This window comes from Blennius ocellaris (genome assembly GCF_963422515.1).
Source record: "Blennius ocellaris genome assembly, chromosome: 5".
Classification (NCBI taxonomy): Eukaryota; Metazoa; Chordata; class Actinopteri; order Blenniiformes; family Blenniidae; genus Blennius; species Blennius ocellaris.
The window spans coordinates 28,719,347-28,739,569 of record NC_137654.1 but is presented as its reverse complement, the minus strand read 5'-3'; the positions used below and the strand labels follow the sequence as shown (position 1 = coordinate 28,739,569).

Below are 20,223 nucleotides of genomic sequence, written 5' to 3'. Positions count from 1 at the left end.
GCAAAGTTTTTGTGTCGATCTAATGGAGCCAAATGACCAACGTAACTGCGGCGGCAAACGCTGCAGAGATTAGCGTTAGAGAGGCTATAAATCTCGTGCCGCTGTTGGACTGGGTGTGGTTCAGAAACCAGTCCCTGTCTGGGACACACACTTGAAAGAAGCCGGAGGCGGACTTACATCCACAATGAAGAAATCCAGCCAACACCAGGCGTTGGTGAAATACTTGACGAAACCGTAGGCGACCCACTTGAGCAACATCTCCAGGATGAAGATGTAGGTGAAAACCCTGTCGGCGTACTCCAGAATGATCCGGACGGTCTTCCTCTGCTCGATGTACACGTCCTCAAAGGCCTGCGGGGGGGGGGGTGGGGGGGGACGGCCAAGGCAGAAATATTACACGCGGCGATTTACGGCCCCGCTAATGAAAATTGTACACGGCGCTAAGGCGCCGCGGAGAGCTGGCGAGTGACAGTGACTTATAGGGAGGTGGGAAAAAAATATAATGTGTTGTGCGTCGATTCTTCCAACGAACATGACGAGTGACGTGGGGGATTTGTAGCAGTCTTTGCACTTACAGCGGTTTTGTTTAGTTATAGTTCTCAGAACCAACCCCCCCCCCCCCCCCAACACACACACACACACACACACACACACACACACACACACACACACACACACACACACACACACACACAAAAAGGCCCCCGGTTTGATGAGTGGTACAGTCCATTAATCAACCGCCACCCTTCACTTCTATTCGCTCCTCCGCTCCCGAAATCCTCACTTTGGCCTTTTTCGGTTTCATAAATAGTCTTAAATTCAGTTTGATTCAGTAAAATGTACCAAATGTGAACCAACTTGACGAGCCATGACGCCTCTCCATGTGAATTTTAATCCTCAAAAATGACGATTTTAAAGCTCTTTACGGTCAGCTGCTGTTTCCCGCCGGTCCTCCTTACCAGGGCGCCGCTGCTGAGGAGAATCATGAAGATGATGAGGGTCTCGAACCAGTTGTGCTCCACGATCAGGTAGCAGGTTTTCCTCAGGAACCACCAGTTCTTGCCCTTCCCCATGGTGATGTCCACATCGCAGCACTTGTATTTGGCGACACAAGCTGGGGGGGGAAGAGGTGACATTTAACGAAGCGAACGCAGGCGAAGGCGAGATAAAATACCCCCGTGAGTTACATTTGAGTTGGAAGACTTAATCGCCTTGAGAGATTTTAACCAGCTTTTCTGCTTCGGGAGACGCTCGTCAGAGCAGAACCAGGCCGGGGGTTCAGTTATAGGTTTGATTATTTTTTAAAGAAACGCAGACGTAGGCTATGCAAAGCCAATCACATCGCACGGGTGCATACATTTCTATTAGACCTGAAACAGAAAGTCACTTGTTTATTTCTATTATTATTCAAAAAATATAAAATCTGTCACTGCACTCCGTCTGTCAGTGTTTTCGTGTCGGCGTCAGACGAACAGACGTGATGAATGGAGCCGCCGCGGCTGACTGATCCTTCACGATCACAGTGTCCTTCACCCTGCCGCCCCCTCTGATTCCCAGCCGGCCCGGGGGGACGGAGGTAACGGGAGCAGGGGTGTCACCGGTCTCACCATCTGTCCAGCATGCCTCTGGCTCCATGTACTCCTCCACCGTCTCCACCACCACCACCTCCTCCACGTCTGGCTTGATGTCGATGGTGCTGCCCTCCGACGAGCTGGTGTCGTCCAGCTGCAAGCGAGCAAACGCGTGAGCACGCACTGGAGTGCACGGAGGCATGAATGCACACAGATGCACAAAGTGTTAATCACAGCTTGAGTGAAAAATTACAGCTTCGATGGCGAAGCCAAGAGCCCATGTCTTTAGTTGCTTTTCCTTTTTTTTTGGGGGGGGGGGGGGTGTTTTTTCCAAACCGAATTAGCTCCACATTGAAAAGACACAGAATGTTTCAGACCATAGACACGCTTTTAACATCTCGCCGTGTGGAAATGAAATATCGCATGTAAGATCATCTGCTCTGAGAGTGTTTTAAATGGATTTCATCCAAATGCATCGGCAGAGATCCGCTCGCCCTCATGAATCTCCCGACGGCTTTATTAGATAACGGGGGTTCTGTGTGTTAGTGCCTGAGCAGAGCAGAAAAACCAGCCACGCCCACGACTTAACAGAGTACCCGAGGACGACTGAACGACGGTAATCATTCACAAGCGATGAGGAACCATGGCTTGCGTCGCCTCGTCTCACTGACCTCTTTGCTGTTCTCGTTCTCCGACTCGCTGCTGAAGTCCTCCGTGTTGAGATTCTCGAAGTCGGACTCTCCCACGGCAATGGGGACGCAGACCGTCAGGTTGGGGTTGTGGATGAACGACATGTGGTCCTCGTCGATCATGTACTTCCCCACGCTGCTGCCGATGCCGCTGGTGGTCCCGTTGCCGTTCTTGGCGTAGTCCAGGTCGCGGTTGATGTCCACCCCGGCGTGATTGGCGATGCAGTTCAGCTTCTTGTCGTACATGTCATCCAGCGGCTTCTGCTCGTCCTCCATGGGCGGCTTCTTCAGCAGACTGGCCACCAGAATCCGAATCTTCGCTTTAAACCAGGCGATGCCCTTCTTGATGCGCATGACGGAGATCTGCAGGTTGTTGGGTTCGCCGTCGTCGTCCGTCGCAGCCAAGTTGTCGGCGCTGAACGAGCTCAGCAGCAAGGCAAGGAACAGGTTCAACACCTTCACGCACAAAAACACGGAAAGCCGTAAACCGGACGTGCCAACGTCTCCTCACGCGCCGAGCGAACGGCGACTCTCAAACCTTTGGACACTCACCACCAGGTTACCGATGACCATGACCATCATGAAGACGATGAGGCACATGCCCTGGCCCGCCACCTCCATGCAGTCCCACATGGTCTCGATCCACTCGCCGCACAGCACCCGGAAGACGATGAGGAAGGAGTGGAAGAAGTCGTTCATGTGCCAGCGGGGCAGCTCGCAGTCGGCGGCGATCTTACACACACAGTCTTTGTAGCTCTTTCCGAACAGCTGCATGCCCACCACGGCGAAGATGAAGACGATGATGGCCAGCACCAGAGTCAGGTTACCCAACGCGCCCACCGAGTTACCGATGATCTTGATCAGCATGTTGAGGGTGGGCCAGGACTTGGCCAGCTTAAACACCCTCAGCTGGAGTGAAACGGAGGGAACGAGATTGACGGAGGAGTTTTAGTCAAAAATGACTGCGCGGAGACAGACGGGTTGATAAACGGACGGTCAAAAACAGTGGCGTCCCAGGCTTAACCGGCTCTGACGTTATCAAAATGAAGTCGTACATCTAATAAGACACTTTCTATAAAAAAAAATTTTAAGTTCCTGCATCTCTATGTTCCTTAAATTGGTGTGTTCATCAATATCTGGTTCCACTTTAAGGAAAAGAGTGTGGGAGCCATTCTTCTGAATGGATGAATGCATGCATGGAATACTTACTGCTGCATCTGTAAACCAAACAAATGTCTACTTGCCAATCGGAACGACCGCAGCACAGAGAGGCCTTCGACGTCGGCCAGAGCCAACTCCACCAAGCTCAGCGTCACGATGAAGCCGTCGAAACAGTTCCAGGCCTCCTGGAAATAGTAGTACGGATCCATTGCCACCAGCTTGAAAAGCATCTCTCCTGCAAAGATCCCCGTGAACACCTGGAAGGAGTAAAGACAACAGATGTCAACAAAAGCCAACTGCTTTCACAACAGTAAAAGACTCCTCATGGAAATTAAGAATGGCGAAAGACAGTTGCTGTGCTCTTTTTTTTTTGCCAATTTAATGACAGACGGTAAAGAAAACCTCATTTTTTTGCAACTGATGACAATGATAACTGCAATGGTAATGTGTGTGTATGTGTGTGTGCACGTAACATGACTCATTGTGCACCGAGGTGACCTCCAGTGTTTCACCTGCACCGCCCCTTTGGTTTTTCCTGAAAATTCCATTCCGGAGGGAGCAGACATGGTGAATAACATGATTCAGTGCTTTAATTAGAAATTTCCATCCGAGCACATATACATGCACACACATAGATACAACAAGGGATTGATCAGTCTGATGGGGCTGGTATGATTTAACCCAGTGTACATGTCCACGATACTAAGAATTAAAGCCGTGCTGGGATTTACTCGCATTCCTTAATTGAAAGAAAACAAAGAAACGGAAAACCGAGACTTGTAACGAAACAAGCCAGGTTGAGTTATCTGGGCCATGATTCAGGCACCATTTTAGAGCCGTTCATCGATCAGGCTCCGTGAAATATTAATGCAGGCCTCCCACCAGTCAAGCAACCAGCGGAGTCCCACTGAAACAAACGGCAGCGCCGCTCAACCAGAAGAGAGAAGAGGGAAAGAGCGGTAGGAGAGGAAGACAGGGAGCGTGTGTGTGTGTGTGTGTGTGTGTGGGGAATTGAGACATCCATGGCTACAAGGAAACAGCAGGGGAGGGTTCTGACAGCATTTTCTTTTCCCTTTTAACTCCGAACAGGCAATGAAAGCGCTGCCAATTACAGTCCCAAAAATAACACCTCGGCAGGAGCTGCGGAGAGAAGTGATGATTCTTTACGAGCAGAGCGAATAAAAATGTAAAAAAAATAAAATAAAGACACTCACCAGATTTCCTACAGACAGCATATGCTCAAAGTCCGGGGTCATGGGGTAGTGCTCCATGGCCATGAAGAGGGTGTTGAGAACAATACAGATGGTGATGGCCAAGTCCACGAAGGGGTCCATGACTATCAGGTTCATTATTTCCTTGATTTTAATCCACGTGGGGCTGCACTCCCAGATCAGGAATGTGTTAGAAAACTTATACCAGCATGGCGGACACTTGCGCTGAGACTCCTCCAGCTCTGAAGACATAGCGCGGATCACACATTAATACCAAACATAGTGGCGTCGCTCGAGCAATAACTGCATGCAATGATAAAGTATGGTAGGAAAAAAAAAAAAATCGTATGCATTGTATGTATCTGGTACTTTTGGATGTGCAAAGCAGATAAGCAGGAAATTCATGTCAAAGTAACCAATGAGAGCAGCCCTAGTTAAAGAATGATGAGAGAGCAGGTTAAATAGCTGGGTTAAAGTGGCAGTACCCTCCACTAGTGTGTTGGTAATGACGCTCATGACACTGTTGGCCCGCTCTTTCCGCCCAAAGGAGGTATTGAGCTGGTCCACAGACACCATCAGGGAGCCCGACAGCTTCTTCTTCACCTCAACCTCAGTAGTCGGCTGTCAGGGGGAGAGGAAGAATCAAGCACCCATGGAGAGGACATGAACACCATCCCACATCACCACCGTGGCCGGCAGAGGGAAGTGCACAACAGCATTGGCAGGAGAAAGTAGTCGAGGTTGAGATTTGAACGGGGGGGGTGGGGTGGGGGTGGGGGGGGGGGGGGGGGGGGACATTGGGGGGGCGGCGGGGCGTGTTTCATTCGTTTCTATATCAATGCTTGGTTTCAAGGACGATGTGTGTATGCTGTAAATGCATGCAGGTCTCAGCCTGAGTGGGAGCAGTGGTCCAGGGCTGCTTGACCTAATTGTGTTTGAATGTAATTAGCTCATCCCCAATTAGATAAGAAATGGAATGTGAGATAAGTGTGCAGCGGGAAACTGCTTCTGCATGAGTGCGCGTTCAGTCCTGTCATGCAGTAATGGAGGCTTTGCTGCCATTGCAATATAATTATCAGGCTAAGTTTACAAAATGTCTCCCGAATATGGCCATTTTGATGTCGCTTGTCAAATTTCGTGTGTCTTCCTACTTTGAAACCGTACAATTTATATTGCAACCATCAAGTGAAGAGCGTCGTAGAGAGATCGTACGGAGGCAAGGAGGTTCGGGTCCATCCAGTCGTCATGCACAGGCATGCTCCAAGTCAGAAGGAGAGGAGAGGAGATTACAGACATCGTTGTTCCACTAGTCTACGTCATGCTCCGTCTACTTCACGCTGCTAATCTACCATGCTAACTAGAACGAGACCAGGGAGAGTTTGGAAGAGGACAGAGAACAGTAAAGACAGACAAGGACAGCAGCCCTCCTTTGTTTCTTTAGGCGTTTGTTAAAAAAAATAAAAATTAAAAAAAAGGCCTGATAGGATGGTGTGTGCGAATACGTGTATGTGTGCGTGTCTCCTAATGGAGGCTATTATGGGGGGAACTGAGAAAGCAGATAGAAATGTCTGTGGCTCTACAGTGCCGGTTCCTCTCTCGCTTCCTCCGCCTCCTACTGTAGATCTACCCACACAGGCTAGCAGAGGACCTGGATGCCTGGAGGAAGACATCAACACACTGCGGCATGTTAACACATCATTAGAGAGAGCTTGTTGAAAAAAAAAAAAACGAAAAAAAAAACTCTTCCAAACAACACTTAGAAAATCCATAACCAAGCTCTGAGGTCAGGGCCAATAGGGAGGCAGGCGACTGATATTAATTTTAGCTGCGAGTGTCGGAACATATATGAATGAAATTTTATACTCAAAACATTTCTAAAAGACATCATTCAGTTCAAAACAACAGGATCATCTGGAAGTCGCTGACAGACCCAGTGTCGCTAATCTATGAAGCTCCGGTACATTCTGGCGGTTAACTATGTCTCATGCTTCCATCCTGTGGCTACTGGAGGGCAGCATACACTGCGGGGGCTGGGGGAGGGGAGGCGCGAGCGCTGAGCCAAGAGATACATACGGACTTGCAAAGATGACAGAGGATAGAGAGAAACGTAACGGACGAGAAGGAGGAGAGGGGGAGGAGGAGGAGGAGGAGGAGGAAGGAAGGGGGGGCGGGGCCATGCCTAGATAGGTCTACTCATTGACTTCCTTACACTGTCGTCAGTAGCTGCCTTATCTATTTTCACCTCGGGCAGAAGGCGTCCGCCGGGCCCGGGGCCGATGAGCGACACCACGCCGTTGCAGTCCACCGTGCTGTTCCTCTTCCCGTGGAAGCCGCTGTAGCTGCTGCGCCGGTACGGGCTGAAGAGCGAGCCGCGGCGCTCCTCGCACTCCTCCACCGTGCTGTGCTCGTCGTCCGCAAACTCGTTCTCCGAGCCCACGTCCTTGCCGCGGCCCTTGAAGCTGAAGATGCTGCTTTTGCTGTTGTGGCGGGAGAGGAAGGGCGAGCCGGGGATGCTGAGGAGGGACTGGGGGGGGGGGGGGGGGGGACAGAGGACAAGGTGTGAGGGACCATGTGTTTGACGGGGCAGCGTCATTCTGATGAAACGTCCTTCATCGGTCGTGGAGGAAAAACATCTGTCAGGAAACTGGATGCAACCCGGGGCGACTTTCTCCCCGAAGAGGAGGAGGAGGAGGAGTCATGTGACTTCATGAAGACGAGAGTCGTGCATAATTAGGTCGTGGACTTGTTACAGTGTGAAGGTCACACACACACACACACACACACACACACACACACACACACACACACACACACACACACACACACACACACACACACACACACACACACACACACACAGGTGATGCAGGAGCTGCTGACGCTCCTGGAGTTTCTACTCCTACTAGAAATTACTTTATCATGACTATTTATTGGAGATTTGCATTAATTAATTCATGTGAATTTACTTTATTTTGTTTTAGCCATTATCCTTCAAAAAAAAATAAAGTGAATTACAAACCTTAGCAAGATTTAATCACTTTCCAATTGGAACTAAAGGTTTTTATCTCTGAGTAGTAATATATCTTGGATTATATAGCTGCAGAGACACACAGGAGGTCCACACACACACATTATATAGCTGCAGAAACACACCAGAGGTCCACACACACACACACACACACACACACACACACACACACCACCATGTACAGTGGAGGAAACATTCAGCAAGGCTACTGGAAACACTTTATAAGCTCCAAGAGAGGTTTTAACAAAGCTCTCCTGTAACCGCTGTGAATAATCCAGCATGTTCAACTTTAAAAGTTTCACTTCTGGCTTGAATTCCAAATTCAAATCACCGGATTTCAGAGGCCGGAGTTCAAATCTGCAGACAAGATGGAAGAACGCGTCCTCTGACGCCGTTCGGACACTGAAAGCGGCGCCGTTTCTCCTCACCTGGTTCATAATGGAAGACTTTCGACCCAGGCGGTTGTCCGGGAAGCGGAAGCGGCTCCGCTTGCTGCCGTCGTCCGACTCCGACTTGACGAACTTCTCGCTGTCCCCTTTCTCCTTCTCCTGCTCTTTCTGACGCCACTTCTTCTTGCGGTTGCGCCGCTCCTTGGCGCTCTTTGAGCTCAGCTTCGACATCTCGGACGAGCTGCAGGACAGACGGCCTCCTCCGTCGTCCTCCACTGCGTCCTCCGACACCGTGCCCGCAGAGGTCGCCATGGCGGCGGTCTGTTGCCGGGGGGGGGGGGTGAAGTTAGAAACACGTGGAGACGCGACCGGGGACTGAGTTCGTCCTCCCGTCTTACATAAGACTGACCTGCGCATCCTCCTGCTGCCTCTTGAGCTGCTCCAGCATCGCCTTGAACTCCTCCTCCTTCTGCTGAGCCTCCTCCATGGTGGCCTGATTTTGTTCTTCATAAGCCATTGCCACCACGGCCAGGATCAGATTCACCAAGTAGAAGGAGCCCACGAAGATTACCAGAACGAAGAAGATCATGTACGTCTTCCCCGCAGCTCTCAGTGTCTGTCAGGAGGACGGAGACAATGGAGGAGACACTGGTGAGCCGTCGTCCTCCACGCCAGAGGTCAACATTGAGGGTCAACCTGTCCTCTGGAGAACATTTCCATCCCGACACGAGTCTCCGCAACAATAAAAGTTTTTTTTTAGGCCACATAAAACATCAGCATTAATCTAGCTTTATGTTTAATGGCGCGTTTGACTTCACGTGTGATTCGTGTTTGGATTATTGTGTATGAAGGGAAAAAACTTTAGGTTAAAGAAAACACACAGTTGAAGCCTCTTTTCTTTTTTTTTTAAGTGGTTTGTCACAGTTGCTTGTGTTTATAGTCGACTGTTATGGTTAAAAATAAGAAAATGTAAAAGAAAACATATCAAAGTCATGGTTTTTGGTGTCGAGGGGAATGAAATGAAGAACTTTCATAGAATTTTCTGTCATTTATTCATTTACTTATTCTTATTATTTCATTTATTTGTTTGTTTGATTGTTTTTTTTCTTATTTCATTTCGTCACAGTAATCCACTTTGTATTTTGTTATGTGTAAAACTTGAAAATAAAGTATTCTGCACCCCCCCTAAAAAAAATAATAAAAAATAAAGCAAATATAAGGATGTAGATTTTAAAGAAGTAAATATAACATGAAACTTTAACATTCCTCTCTCCTCGCTCACTGATGAGTTAGAGAATACAGGAGGAAACATCTGCGCTAAACAGATGAAAGTTTTAGGGGTTTTTTGGGTTTTGTTTTTTTTAATGCTGACTTTTGTGGGAATTCCAGAATTTTAAATAATCTTGAAAGAACAAACAGCCAAGTCCAACCAATAAACTGATCTGAGCTTAAAGTCGAGGAAACGTCTGGCCACCTTTGTAATGCAACCCGATTTCTTCAGTGTATTTTTTTTTTTCCAGGATTCAGGATCTTCATCCTGAAGACTGCCTCACATAGAAAAGTGAAATTCCCTCACGTATAAATTATGAATAAGAGAAGAGAAGAGTGCGCAACGTAACGTTCAGGGTCAGAACTCCAGGCTCTAATCACGATGCTGCACGACGTCCGTTTAAAATTGTTTAACTGACGACACGACAGATCGGGGGAAAAGTACCTATTTCACTTTGCGTCGTATATTCTTACACAGCTGGAATCGTCACGGAGACACAAGATACGACGGGGGAGGAGAAGCGCGCGGTCGCAAGCTGAAGAGGAGCAAAATACGAAAAACGTGCTGCGACGCTCCCATCAGATCTCGTCTCCCTCAGAGGCCATACTGTAATCCTGAGCTGTTAATATTTCATGCTTCCTTCCTGCCTTCCTTCCTTCCTTCCTTCCTTCCTCCCACTCGGCCGCCATGTCTCCTCCATTTCAGAGCGGCTCAGCGTGGAGCAGCTTGGCGGGATGGAGGTGGCCGGGCCCAGAAACAAAAACATCCACCTTTTTTTCCCCAAATAACTGTCTGAACATCTGACCCTCAAAAGGGAGTTTCTGCAATCTTGCATAGTCTTATTGGGCATTTTAAACCAACACGGAGGTAATAAAAGACCGAATTCTGTTTAACTGGTGAGTTTTTGTTTTTTTAATGTTTCAGTTTCGCTGATATTTTCAAGAATTTAAAGAGAAACTAGTTCAAACAAATAGAGCAAATGAAAAAAGGTGGATCAGGGGGGTGTTAAACATAAGGTCTGTGTGCTTGAAGTCACAAGAAGCTCTGATCCGGTCCACAAAGCCACCAAGCAAATTGTAAACATTTCAAAGAAAATATAGATTTTTTTTTTTTTTTAAACAAGATTCTAAAGAGTAGTGGACATAACAACACCCGGATGCCTATTTCTAGCAAACTTTGTAAAAACACCCACAATGCAACAGCTACAGGAGAAGTTTGATTTGCTGGATAATTCATTGTATTTTGCACGAAAGGGTTTCATTAAAATTGGCTTAATGTTCAGACTGTCGTCATTTGGGTAATAATTGTTTGGCTTGGTGCAAATAATAGACATTTTCATCATCCGGGAAACAGTTTGTCAGTTAATGTTGCACTCGCGACGATGTTTTCTTCAGAAATAGGAGCAAATTAGACCTTAAAAAGTCATGGAAACTTTTTGCTATCGGCTCGGATTTGTGTGATCAAAACACAAACATTGTAGAAATTGATATTATATTAAGAGAAAAAGACACATAAAGTAAAAAGGATCCAAGTGTACAGATATATTTGGACATTTTATTTGCATACAGCTTCATTTGGCTGTTCTCTGTCCTTGTATGTGATTTTTATCTTATCTTGTCTGTATATTACTGTCTGCGACTAAAAGGTTGAATCTGTGCAAGTTACGTTAACGAGTCAATGGGTTGACGAAAGTTCGAATTCAATTGTGAAAACAAAGAGCAGCAGCAACTGGCGGCTCTGCTTTACCAGCATGTAGAGATTCTCCCAGAAGTCCTGCGTCATGAGCCTGAAGAGGGCCAGGAAGGCCCAGCCGAAGCTGTCGAAGCTTGTGTAGCCGTAGTTTGGATTAATCCCAGCTTTCATGCATGTGTAGCCCTCCGGGCAGCGTCTGGAGGAGGAGGAGGGGGGGGGGGGGGGGGCAGAGGGTGAGACGTCGGACCGAAATGACAACTGTGGCGCCGTCCGACCGGCGGAGACACGCGACGTCCTGCAGGACGAGCGGTGGGACTCACCCAGAGTCGGAGCTGTTCCCGCAGAGCAGGGCGTCCAGCTGACCGGGCATGAAGTAGAAATTGGCTGCGGAGAGAAACGATTGTATTTTATTATATTCAAAGTTGACTTTTATGTGTTTTTTTTTTTTTTTAAACCAAAACGTGGCGATGAGAGTGGCGGCGGTAAGACGCTCCAAAACCGTCATTTCCAGCTCATTTATAAGACGAGTCCCCCCTACCCCTCCACCCCCACCCCTCCACCCCCCTTTTCCGAGAGGAGCCGAAGCCAAAGCGACATATTGTTTCCTGGATACGGCATATGGGGCTGACTCATGCGGCTGGAGCCGCCGCCAGCTCGCCGCCACGCCGCGCCTCCGCCCGCCACGCCACTCACTCTTGTTCATGATGTACTCGTCCCAGTCGAAGCCCTTGCTGCCGTTGGCCAGGTACGTCTCCGTGTTGTTGATTGGCCAGAAGACACACTTGTGGCGCAGGTTGCCCATGAAGAGCTGGAGGCCGATGAGGGCGAAGACGCTGAGGCAGAAGACGGTCAGGATCATCACGTCCGAAAGCTTCTTCACTGACTGGATCAGGGCGCCCACAATGGTCTTCAGGCCTGGAGGGGAGCCACACACACACACACACACACACACACACACACACATATGCGTACACACACGCACACACACACACACATGCGTACAGACACCACACAGGTGATGCAGGAGCTGCTGACGCTCCTGGAGTTTCTACTCCTACTAGAAATTACTTTATTCTGACAATTTATTGGAAATTAGCATTAATTAATTAATTAATGTGAATTTATTCTGTTTTGTTTTAGCCATTATCCTTAAAAAAAATAAATAAAGTGAATTACAAACCTAAACAAGATTTAATTCCTTTTCCAATTGGAACTAAAAGCTTTTATCTCTGAGTAGTAATATATCTTGGACAAGTAATTGACGTACACAACATTTCTAGAAACAACAAACGAGAAATATTCAGAAGCCTTCCCACTCGTTCTCAGACTCGTCCACAACACTGCGACAAGGAGGCCCAATGGGGAAGCACGGTATTTTCGTCTTTTGGGATTAAAGTGTCTGCAGTGAGACCGAGGGGGAAGACTGTGGAAAAGTGAGAGGAAGTCCATCGGGAGGACGGCACAGCAGCACAACGAGGGACAAGAGGCACAGGCGGGGGCTGGAAACCGCATGCAGGTCATTTAAACTCCAAGGCTGAACAGGAGCAATTCAATGCCAGCGCCGGCGGCGGCACTTTCTTGAACTGTCTTGTGTGAAGGTGTCTTCAGGGGGGGGGACACAAAAATTAAAAAAAAGCAGCAACTCCCCATACCTCGACCCTGCAGTCTGTCTCATCGCTTTTACCGTCCCGTCCCGGCGCAGCGGTCACACGGCTCCGGCCGGGAACTCAAAACATTAACCAGGGGACCCCCCTTACCCCCCCCCCCCCCTCCAATCTGTTTTCTGTCCAGACTCTACAGGTACAGTCGGTTTTACCATCTGTACCTCCAGTGTTATTAAAAACACACTTTACATTTATTCTTACCGATTCAAACTGGTCCATTATTATTATCATGAGAACTGAGATCAAGTAGAATTGCGTTGAGAAGAGAAACGGCGACGTGTCGTTAATTTTTTTATTTAAATACAGAATTTCAAAGATCAGTTTGTGGCAAAGCGTTAAGATGAGAGCGACGCTGCTTTCGTGTCGGTACGCCAAGTAACTAACGAAACTACCGCCGGCCCGGTTTAACCTTGGGTCCTGTTCGTGATCTACTCGAGATTATCATCCGGTGAGTTTCAACGCAAGGTTTCATCATCGGAGTATATTTATCTGTTTGTATGTCTGTTATCTTAAAGCTACAACACAGATCTTGTCGACATTTTCACCACAGATTGATATTAGGCCATTAAATTGTGGATCCGGATTCTGGATCCGGATTTCATTTTACAGGCTTTTAAGGATTACGTTAAAAATACATGACAAACTTGGTCAGAAATCTCCGACTGCTCTGGTGTTACTTGGTTTTGCTTCTGCGGCTGTTTTTAAGCTTCTTTTTTGGGTGTTTTTACAATCTCACCCTGACGGCACGAAGCATGAGCCTTCATGTCCACGTCTCAGCTCGGGTCTCAGTGCTGCGTTGTGTTGTGTTGTTCCCACCAGTAGCAAGAAATGTGTTTAAATCTATGTTTCCGTTGAGATTTTTAACCATTATCTTGGTGGTTTGGAGCCTCTTGCACCCCGGTTCTGGCCCACGGGCCTTACGTTTGGCGCCGCCGGTTCAAATAGTCCAGAAAGAGCGCCTGCGGCACCGACCCCGACTCTTAGCGTCCCACGAGCCCGTTCAGAAAGAAAAACTACATTTCTGGGTTTCATATCTCATTAAACCACATTTTTTTTAACTTGATACAATAAATGTATTGAAATTAAAGATCGTATTCTAACATACCGCTCACATTCAGCTCAGCTGTGCCTCCGGACAGCAGCGACTGATGGGGAAACGAGGCTGGTGTCAAATTACAGGCCAACAGTGACTTCTATTAGCAGGCCCAGAGCCGTTATTCATAGAGGTTTGTGAAGAACTTTCAGGAAGCGTCGGAGGACCTAAAGTAACAGACGCTATAATGAAGCTTGATTTTACTTATTTTAATTGAACGTCAGTAAAAGACACAATCTATTTATACATATATTTACTGTATTTATGATATTTATGGCTTCTTTCTTCTACGCTATGGTGTTTATTATGTTCTTATGGCTTGTGCTGTTTTAAATTCTTGAATCTTGACTAACTTCGTGTACCGACACGGAAGTAGCATCACTTTTCTCGTCTTCCGGTGAACCACGTGAAATAAAATCTGACTCCTCTTCGTTCGGCGTCACATTTCCCACTAACAGTATCTGCTTTGAGCAACTAATTTCGAAAACTCTGTCGGCGGCAGACGGGCCGTGTGCGCTCAGCGTCAGTCAGAAACGTCGTCCCGTCTGTTCCCCCACATGTGCACACACGCCGTTTCTTTTTTTTTTTTCTTCTGCGTGGTGCATCATTCAAGAAGGTTAAAAATACAAAAGAAAATCAACACAAAGAAACAGAAATCCATAATCAAACAAAAAAAAAGAGGGCAAATCAAACTTTCAATGCCATTTGTCAGCCAAGCTCTTGGTAGGCTAGTATTTTAAAAGCAAGTGACCGAAAAGCATCATGCAGCATAAGAGATATGTTCACAAACTAGGCTTGGCAGTCTTCATGCATAAGTAATGGGTGTATTCTGTGAGGATCTGGCTACCGGCTATGCCCTTTCTCTCGTCCTGACAAACGTTCACGAGGCTCGTTTCGGATTCCCGTCACGGGAATCTTTCCTTTCCAATTCAACGTGCCAGTTTTTACACGTTGAGCTCAACACTGATGTTTCTCAGAGGGGGGGACTGGAGGGAAATTTGTCCGTTTTACGTCTTTATGGATTCTTATCGACAATCACCTGATTTCTCGGCTTCACAAAAGGGTGTTTGCTCTTTTTCTGGGCGCTGCCTGGGATAAATCCTGCTAATGATGTGTGTTACTGGGGCAGAAGAGAGTGCAGACACTTTGGTACGCCCTAGAGGAGACTGCAAAGCCTATCAAAAATGTATTAGTACCATTTTTGATAATTTTGGAGGAAAAATAAATCAAAAAATGGTTGTCTCCAATTTTTTTTTCTCCACTGTTGTTGTTATTGTTGTTATTGCTTAAAAAAAAAAATCATAATTGTCATCATAATAATAGTGAGTAGAAAAGAAAAGGGTGAGAGGATCAGCCTTAGTGTTTAAACTGAGTCTCACCTGGAATGACAGAGATAGTTTTCAATGCTCGGAGAACTCTGAATGTTCTCAGCGCAGATACATTGCCCAGGTCCACAAACTCTGTTATATATCTGAAATAGGGGAAGGATCACACACAAGAACAAACACGATGACAAAAACCACACACGCCAAAAGGAGCACGACACCACCGAACCAGGAGGAGAAACGACGCCACTCACAGAGCCTGTCCACGGAGGAGAAGGGTGGAAGGTAAAAGGAAAGAGAGACACGACACACCTAACACCGACCCCGCCCCCTTCCCTCCCGGCCCCGCCCCCTCCCCTCCCCTCCCGGTCCTGTCTTACCTGGAATTACAGAAATAGTTTTCAATGCCCTCAACACCCTGAACGTGCGCAGAGCTGAGACATTGCCTAGGTTTACAAACTCTGTTATATACCTGCAGGATCAAACCACAGTTACAACAGCTCGTTATTTACATGCAGAGAGAGGCTGAAAAGATCAGTTCACACACAGGAAGCCGTTTGTCGGAAATGTCGATTTTTTTTTTTTTTTTGGGTGGTGAGGGTAGAGATGCACTCGCGCAGTGTTAATAATAATAATAATAATAATAATAACTCTGTGGCATAACGTCTGGAGTTGATGGTGAAGGGGGTGGGAGGGGGTTGCAGAGTCCAGGAGGTTGTGAGAGAAAAGGTTGAATAAAGAGCAGCGTTAAGAGACGGAGAGGAAGGTTTGATGACGAATGGGGGGGGTGGGGGGGCGAGTTTGAGGTTTGAGGCCGCAGGGTGTCGGGTGGAGACCGTCGATCCCCGAAGAGAAAGGAGCAGAGAATTGTCAGATCAATGGAGGAAACGGGAAGATGAGTTATCGGAACGCGAAAAAGAAAAGACGGAAAGATAAATCATTAAGTCATCTTTAAAAAAAAAAAGAAAAGAAAGAAAAACTGTGACAGCATCGTCTCATCCGTTTTCAATATTGACTGATTGATGAACAAGGAGGATACTTACGCCATCGAAATGACCATGAAATCCAGCCAGTTCCATGGGTCTCGTAGGAATGTAAACCCGTCTATACAGAATCCTCGCGCAGTGATTTTTACAAGAGACTCAAATGTATAAATTCCCGTGAACGTGTACCTAAAAAAGAAAGAAGCGTTGACAGAATCAGTTCACCGCACGCCCGATCAAAGCTCCAGCCGTCTGCATCCCCGTCGAGACACAAAACGAAACGGTCGGCGCGGCGGACGGACGGACGGACGTTCAGGACGGACGAACCCAAACACACTCACGTTACTGTAAAATGTCATTTCTGCGTGCAGCCATTGAGAAATATTAATAGAGCTGCGTTTTCAGCCACGAAGAAAGTGCTTAATTTGACAAGTAAAACACAAGCTGCCGTTGGAACAACGTAAGGCGTTAAATAAATATAAATACACAGAAGGTGGAGACGTCGAGACCTTAACGTTTGATTTAAATCAAATTTATATTCAGCAAATGATCAGAGGAGACTGATCAACAAACCCACCAATTATTTTTTTTTTCCATTAATCTTTTGACCTCGAAATGTTAAAAAAAAACATTAAATATGTTGGTTTGACTGTGATTGACATATTTTGAATTTAACCGTATTGGCAGATCCTTTCAAATTCCAGACAAAAATCAATTGTGTCAATTAATCAGATTAAAATGTCGTCCTGGAGTAATTATTTTCCTATTGAATGATGAATTTTCATAAAGAATACCATAATTTGTCTTATCTAATATGTGATTTGCAGCAAACAAAATAAAAATTTAACAATAAAGACGGTCTGTTAGACGGGTGTTTTTTGACGAACAGACACAAAATGCTGTCACCCTGCTGGTTAAAAGTTTGTCACTAGAGCCAAACAGGACGTTCAGACGATTCCACAGACTGACGAGACGCGTCACAACAGTGAGAGAAGAAATGAAATGTGTACTTACTCTACTTGTTTTGACCACTCGGGAGGATCACTAAAGGTCATGAATATACAGTTGGTCAAAATAGTACACATAATGATCATGCTGAAAAGAGTGAGGAGCAGGTTAAGGAAAACCACGACTGCAGAAGAAGAAGAAAAAAAAAACAACAACAGCACACAAAACAATTCCCATATCTAATACAATTAAAAGCATTTCAATAAACCTGCAGGTCTTCACAGCAAACGGTCGACGCCGCGAAGCCCGAGCACTTAGCAGAGGCTAGTTATGCGCGACCGCCGCCACAGAGCCCATTATTGCAGCCATGAAATATTCAGGCGGTGTATATTTAGCGGGACGACGACGGCGCCACCAAAAACTGTGGGACGTTTCAAAAGCTGCGGCGCTTTGGGCCGAGAGGGCGACCAGGAAAAACCTCAGGATTGCCGTCGGAACGTTCCGGAGTGTGGCGCCGTGGGAGGAAATGCCACGGAGCAATAACAATAAAAACATCAGTTCACTTTTGCTTTTCGTTTTTGAAAGAGCTTTTTCAACTGCGGTTTAGGTTTTTGCTCACCAGGAATTGTTGGGGGAGTTTATTATTTATTTAAATGTAAAGTCCAATGAGATAGCCATTTGTTGTTTTTTTTTATTATGGAAAATAAATCAAAGTGAGTTGAAAGTGACTACGCCACGATTAGACTTTGATCAAAATCGGTTCTTGGAACAGTTTTACTGAAAGAATGTTAACATGCCGACTAATTTTTACGTTATTATTTCACAGATTTTGTTCTAATTTTTGTCTGAGAATTATTGAGACACTTGATGAACGTATATTATTGGGAGTTACAAGTACAGCACTGTAATTTCCAGACTATAGAGCCTGAATATAAGCCACACCCGCCAAATTCAAAAAGAAGAAAAAAAAGAAAGCTGGGAGTTACGTGATGCACCTGAACGCATCACCCATAGCATGAAGCGCCTTAACCCATAAAAATCCATCAATAAAAAAATAGAAGAATCTTTTAGTCTGGAAATTACGGTACTGGGATTATATTCTATTTATTTAGCTTCAAAAAAGCAGTGCAGTGCATGAAGATAAACATTTAAAGTCTTTTCACGTCAATCACATTAGAATTGTGTGCAGTTTGGAGTTAATTTAACACAAGAAGCAAAGTTAACTTTCTTCTAGAAATCTTATTTTCAAATGACATTTTACTCAAAAGAGAATTAAATTTGAGTTTAAAGGAATCGGTTGAGGTATTTCGATGAGAAACCGTCAGAGTTAGATTTTCAATTTCACATTTTCGAAAGTTAAATATCCATTTTTAAACAAACTGCACACTTTGAATGATTTTTTTAGTTTTACTTTGGGTTTTTTTTTTTTCTGATTTTCACCACTTTAAACCTTAAAAACTTCAAACATTTAGTTTACGTCCATCAGACTGTTTTTAATGAGAGATAATATCCCGTTTAATTCGTTTCTTGAGACTTAATCATCGATCAACAGCCGAGATAATTCATCCGAGAGGAAAACGCGGGTTTAAGCAACTCAAGTTGCATTGTGGGTAATGTCGGCGGCAAATCTTTGCTTTAAACGTCACGGCCGCTGGTTTGAGCTCTGATGTTTTCCGATTGTTTGCGATCCAACGAGGTTTATCTGCTCAGAGTGACTCATCATTTCAGCTTCTCCTCTCGCCGATAAAATGGCCACCGCACGCCGTACTGTACGTTCGGGGGGGGTGGGGGGGATGGGGGGCGGAACACGTCGTCATGAATAATACACACAAACAGAAGAACCCTTTGTCGCTTCTGTCAAGACACCGTTTCAAAGGATATGAATGTATCAAAATTTTAATAGCTACTCGCCTAACCGGATTAAAAGGACTTATGAAGTACAAGGCAGGTGTGGCACTAAAACGGAAGATTGTCTTCCCTCTATTTAGCACTATAAACGTCTGTGGAGAGAAGAGAAGAGACAGAAGAGAGAGAGAGAGCATGATTAATCCACAGTCACTCACAGTAGAAACACACAGAATGGGGTCGGAACGTCGTCGACTCGTTTCGCCGACGGACGAGTCGACTCTTTGTTTTCCCGACACGCAAAGTCGGTAAACGGCCGGCAGGATGTTTCTGAGGACGGCGTCTCTCGGCGTCGCAGCTCCGAGAAGGGGTGGGGTGGGTAGGTGATGGGGGGGTGGGGGGGGCAAAACGAGCCTGCAAGCCACTTTCTGTGGGCAACCTCATAATTGTTTAAATAAAACATGGCTATTTGCATGAAACTTTAATGAAACTGTGCATTTGCACAAGTGATATGGGCCCTTGTGCTTTTAACAAGGCATCCCTCACTACATTAAGCCCTGAGGAGGAGGAGGAGGAGGAGGAGAGCCTCACGGTCCCATGGCTGCATGTCATCTCAGCACCTCCAGCAGGAAGGAGGCGCGTGTCTTGAAGACGAGGCTCGGATGGAGTCGGCGCCGATAAACGTGATTGACGGTCGTCACCGTGGAAAGGTCGGCGAGGCGGCGTCGCCACCAGAGTGGCGAAACAGCAGATCGTGACGTCACCGCCCGCAGAGGGGGAGTCGTACGGCCGACGAGACAAACGCAACGTTTGGCGACGTTTTGGAGGCACGGAGATGAGTAACCGACGTCGTCGTCCGGCCTGATCTGTACGTGGGAAGTCTGTTTCTGTAACGCATGACTAAACTGCTGCAAAGCTACTGAAAATTTCATAGTCCGGAGCTGAGCGGGAGGAGAGGGGAAGCTGGAGAATGGGGGGGTGGGGGGTGGAGGGTGTAGGCAGGCAGGAGCAGGCTGTGGAGGAAGGGAGGGGCCTGGGGGTGGAGCGAGGAGGAGGGGGAGGGGGAGGGGGGGTCGGCTGTAGCATCTGCATCCATCCCACCCCCCATGTCCATGGTAAATGGATGGTGTTTTATGGCCCCGCACACACACACACACGCACACGCACACGCAGACGCACGCGCACGCACACGCACACGCACACACACGCGCGCGATGACTTCACTGTAAATATGAATTTAGAATCCACTCAGTAGGGGGCGGATGTCTTCTTATACTCAATGAAATGTGTAAAAAAAAAAAACCAAAAAAAAACAAATTTTCACATCAGGGTTGATAAAAACCCTCAAAAAGAG

General features: G+C 46.6%; 1 protein-coding gene across 1 annotated transcript in view; it reads right to left on the bottom strand.

Moving 5' to 3' along the window:
• The window catches only part of scn8aa (sodium channel, voltage gated, type VIII, alpha subunit a), a gene marked incomplete at both ends in the record, with an annotated part of 34,511 nt that overhangs the window by 11,653 nt on the left and 2,635 nt on the right, over positions 1-20,223 (bottom strand). Inside the window, 18 exons of the mRNA XM_080496974.1 lie at positions 178-351; positions 960-1,114; positions 1,608-1,725; positions 2,243-2,716; positions 2,813-3,169; positions 3,505-3,678; positions 4,636-4,874; positions 5,118-5,253; positions 6,875-7,156; positions 8,089-8,370; positions 8,459-8,665; positions 11,066-11,207; positions 11,332-11,395; positions 11,705-11,926; positions 15,148-15,239; positions 16,137-16,265; positions 17,091-17,171; positions 18,891-19,024. Coding sequence (XP_080353100.1) covers positions 178-351; positions 960-1,114; positions 1,608-1,725; positions 2,243-2,716; positions 2,813-3,169; positions 3,505-3,678; positions 4,636-4,874; positions 5,118-5,253; positions 6,875-7,156; positions 8,089-8,370; positions 8,459-8,665; positions 11,066-11,207; positions 11,332-11,395; positions 11,705-11,926; positions 15,148-15,239; positions 16,137-16,265; positions 17,091-17,171; positions 18,891-19,024 — 3,462 coding nt within the window. The remainder of the gene's footprint in view (positions 1-177; positions 352-959; positions 1,115-1,607; positions 1,726-2,242; positions 2,717-2,812; positions 3,170-3,504; positions 3,679-4,635; positions 4,875-5,117; positions 5,254-6,874; positions 7,157-8,088; positions 8,371-8,458; positions 8,666-11,065; positions 11,208-11,331; positions 11,396-11,704; positions 11,927-15,147; positions 15,240-16,136; positions 16,266-17,090; positions 17,172-18,890; positions 19,025-20,223) is intronic.